This window comes from Dendrobium catenatum, unplaced genomic scaffold (genome assembly GCF_001605985.2).
Source record: "Dendrobium catenatum unplaced genomic scaffold, ASM160598v2 fragScaff_scaffold_220, whole genome shotgun sequence".
In the NCBI taxonomy this organism is placed as follows: domain Eukaryota; kingdom Viridiplantae; phylum Streptophyta; class Magnoliopsida; order Asparagales; family Orchidaceae; genus Dendrobium; species Dendrobium catenatum.
The window spans coordinates 597,612-602,009 of record NW_021318682.1 but is presented as its reverse complement, the minus strand read 5'-3'; the positions used below and the strand labels follow the sequence as shown (position 1 = coordinate 602,009).

General features: G+C 34.9%; 1 protein-coding gene across 1 annotated transcript; it reads right to left on the bottom strand.

Moving 5' to 3' along the window:
* Positions 1 to 954: 954 nt before the first annotated feature.
* Positions 955 to 2,715, bottom strand: LOC110099754 (WRKY transcription factor WRKY51). The gene is made up of 3 exons (XM_020827009.2): positions 1,619 to 2,715; positions 1,406 to 1,531; positions 955 to 1,322 (listed from the first exon to the last, which is right to left on the bottom strand). The coding sequence occupies exons 1-3, from the start codon at positions 2,260 to 2,262 to the stop codon at positions 1,163 to 1,165; spliced, it is 930 nt and encodes a 309-aa protein (XP_020682668.1). The 5' UTR covers positions 2,263 to 2,715; the 3' UTR covers positions 955 to 1,162.
* Positions 2,716 to 4,398: the final 1,683 nt, after the last annotated feature.

Sequence of the window (4,398 nt, the reverse complement as noted above, 5' to 3'; positions counted from 1 at the left end):
AGCCAAGAGATTGTAATTAGAAGACGGTGGTTGAAGGATAGCAATTAGGTAATGGTAATCGAAGGATCATGATCGGATGACTATAATTAGGCGATAATATTTTTTAGAACCGAAACCAAATGAGAATATTCGAAGGATTGTAGTCATGCGACAACATTCAAATGATCATAATTTGAGTGAAGGAAGCCCAATGCAGATGATTAGCGATCATGATTTGATGATGATTGTAAAATAATTGTAATCTAATGGTAGTTGTTAGGCAATTGTTTGATGGCTATGGTATAAGCAAATTGATTTGATGCACTCTATCAAGTGATGGTTCGACACTAGCGCTTTAGTAGAACTTTAACTTTTTTAAGCCTCCAAGCTCACTTACATAGTTACATGACAAGTTAATATTCAAGCCCCTTCCTGTAGAAATTGTATGCCTATTTATAAAATTTGAAAAATGACATATCACAAATACAAAAAAAATATGTTAACATTATATTGTTTAGCTTGTATTGATTCCCTTAAATAACTATATTCATCTCACATCAAGACGCTCAATTTAATTATAAATAATAAAATTCAAAAATCATTTAATTTTCTTCTAAATATCTTAAAAATTTTTAATTATACATAAAATATTTACTTCTAATTATTTGAAATTGAAGTGAATTTTTTTTTAATGGTTTCATCTCATGAAACAATTAATTTGATTATAAATTTTTTGAAATTGAAGCTCAAATTTTTATGAATTTAACTTTAAAAACTTCCATTTAAAATATGCATTCATATTTATGCTTGCTATTTTTTTCTAATGATTTTACAATATCAAATTATATATATAATACAAAAAAGCATTTAGATTTAAAAATATTATTATAGCAAAAATTAGGCTGTAATAAAAATAACATAAATAAAAAGGACAATAAAATAATATTAGCCCATAGATCTTCAAAGCGTGGAAAGTTCAACCAATCCCCCAAAACCTACTCCACTCATTAAACTACGAGAAATCTACACTGTTCGTTCAATATACTGTTTCTATTCAAACTCTTGAGTCTTGACTTTTTACAGCACCCCGCTAATTAGTCAACGGGGGAAAACGATATTCAAAGAAAAAGAAAAGAACAAATTAGAGCAAAATAAACAATCTAATAGAGGCGAATCGAACGGCTCAGATCACGCGTTGGGGATCGAGGACGATGGATACCGGCGGCTTGGAATGTATGTGCTCGCCTTCGTAGGTCACGATAAGCATTGAAGGGTCGTCGGTTGCGCGCTCCACGTGCTTCCTCGCCGGACAACCGCGCACGCCGCTACACTTGTAATAGCCTCTGCGAGAAAGAGAACAAGAAGAGGGTGAGATTACTGAGAATATCACAACCGTTCAATCACCATCGGTTGGTGGGAGATCTACCTGGGATACGGCGAGCCTTTGATGGGTTTCTGCCCGTATTTCCGCCACGAGTACTCGTCGGCCGGAATATCGGCTATCTTGGAGCTAATCGCCGGCACGCGGATTACAGATTTAGCTCGATTCTTCCTGCAAGAAGGAAAAACGGGTTAGGGTAAGTCGGAGATCTATTAATGAGCGTGAAAAGCGACGGAGAAGATTGATTTGGGGGTTTACATGCGCTTGGTGCAGTGGCATCGGCCGCCGGAAACGGCGGAGATCTTGACGGAGATATTTTCCTCTGGTTTAGCATGTTCGTGACAACGTTTCTTATAGGATGTTGAGGAAAGAGGGGGTTTTCCGGCAGCAGCGGGATGGAGGGCGGAGGAAGACTGGCGGCCGTAGGACACGCTTCCGTCTCCGGTTATTGATGAAATAAACGACGAATTAGCGGACGAGATGGTGAGCGTCTTCTTCGCAGCGGCGATGGGGATTTCTACTGATGTGCCGCCGATAGAGTTCGGCTTGGTGAAATTAAGGGGCTGGAGGTTGGGGGTTTCCGTTCCCGTTGTCGTTGAAGGAGATGATGGAGAAGGCGGGGTTGGGCCACGGCGGAAGCGGGCGTGACCGGTACGATTAAGTAAAGAAATCATCTTCTTGAACTTAGAGACTGTTTGATCGGTAATTTCCCTGCAATCGATCTGATTCGCAGCCATTTCTGGGGAAATCGCCGTCGAAGTCGAAGAAGACGAAGCCGACGACTTATGGTAATGGTTGAGTTGAAAAATTAAGTTCTCCATGCTCCGAATCCCCGCTACCGCCACCTCCTGCACTGAAATCTTGCCGTCCATCTTCGTGTATCCGATGAGATCGACAGCCATGTTGCTTGCTTCGGATCTGAGGAGAAGGAGATTTGTGAGTGAGTGGAGGAAGAAGAAGAGGGCCTGGTTTTATAAATTTAAAGGAAGAAGAATCTAGTCAAAAAGGAGCAGTGCTGGATGGACGGTTCAGATTACAACACTGACCTCGTGATGCGAAAGGGGGAGAGAAGCTTCGGTCAGACCTTGGACTTTGTCTTAATGGAATTATTAACGTAATTATTTGGCCGTCCGATAGGTTAGAACTTTGGACTCCGGGCCATGTGCTGGCCGTCTGATCGTTGGTGTTGAGACTGCCCATTTTACCCCTGCTCGGCCGGCTTGTGAACTTCGGGTCAACTGAGGGAACGTTGGTGCAAGAAATAAGGTCCTTTATTATTTTTTCCTTTTTTAACCTTTAGAGGAGAAATTATTCTCCTCCGGAAGTAGCCAAATTAAATGATGCTGTGGGGTTCTTGAGGGCTTCCCTCGGAATAAATTTTAGTTGTAAGAAAAAATTTGAAGTTTTGATTGTATTTATTAATTTATTATAATAAAATTAGTTTTTTTTAGTTCAGTTCATACTAATAACGTTTTTGCAAAATTCATTAAATGTGTATGAAAACATTTCTAAAAAATAATAATATAATGAATAATTTATTATGATTTTTATACGCTTTCACTATAATTTGAATGCATTTTTACTGGATGTGCTTTTGCCGAGTAATGAATGATTTAGACATTCGTTAAATTTAATTTTCATTTTTTTTTAATTTAGATCATTTTATTATAAGTGCTTTCAATATGAATTAAATTTGTAAGAACATTTTATCTAAAATGGCAATTCAATTTGTAATTCATTGTGTTTTCACTGTGGTTTTTAAACGCTTTCAATGTGTTTTTACTATGTTTTTACTGTGTAATGAGTTGTTTAGACAATCGTCAATTTTAATTTTTAAATTTTTTTAGTTCAAATCATTTTGATATAAATGTTTTAACTATGATTTAAATTTGTAAAAAAAGAGCATGGAAAATGTCAATACAATGTGTAATTCATTACAATTTCACGGCGCTTTGATGTGCTTTACTGCTCTTTTGCTATGGTTTTGCTGCGTATCAATGTTTTCGATAATTCGTCAAATTTATTTATTTTTTTAGTTTAGTTAAATCTTTTTTATATAAGTGTTTTCCCTATGAATTAAATTTGAAAAAAAAAATCTAGAAAATAACATAATATAGTCTAATTTACTATACTTTTGATGTGCTTTCAGTACACTTTTGCTACGTATTATAATTTTCGACTATAGTCAAATTTAATTTTCAATCTTTTTTTAGTTTAGATCATTTTTCTTGGGACCAATCTTCCCCCCATCTAACATGGTATAAGCTGTGTGATATCATATTATATCGGGTTGGGTCATGACATTTGTGATATTTATTTAGAGAGATACTAGGAGAATTCATTCTTGATTTTCTTAAAACTTGCATTTTATTTTCTTGGAGAGTAAAGAGTTTTCTAAACAAAAAAATCGATGCCCTCTTCCCTCTAAGTCAAAATCCTTAAAATTTTATTTTGTTCCCCCTCACCTTATTCTAAAAAAGTTCTATACAACAACAACAACAACGTGAAGCCTTTATCCCACTACGTGGGGTTGACTACAAAAATCTTTTTTTTCCTCTTTGTATCTAATTAAGAGTCAAATTTTTATTTAGTTCTAATAAATAAAGGTCATTTCAAATATTTATAATCAAATCTTTTTAAGTCTACCTCCACCTTTCTTAATATAGATTAAATCTTATACATCTAATTTTCTAACCTGATCATCAGAAAACTACCATTTTATGTGACCAAATCATCTAAGACGGCTCTCTGTAATTTTGTTTGTCACTAGAGATACTCCAATCTTTTCACATATATGCTCATTTATTATGAATCTTAAAAAAATCATATTTTACTTCTTGAATAAAACAAAATAATTTTTTTAAAATTCATTTAAAATTCAAGAGCACAATTATAAATAATCAGGAAATAAATTTAAAAAAGATTGATCAAATTCAATAGGGTGAAATTAATGCTCCAACGATTACATTTAAATGAGCTATCTTCACGATTAAGAATCCAAATTTTGAATGTCCAATTTCCTTTGGACCTTCTAATAA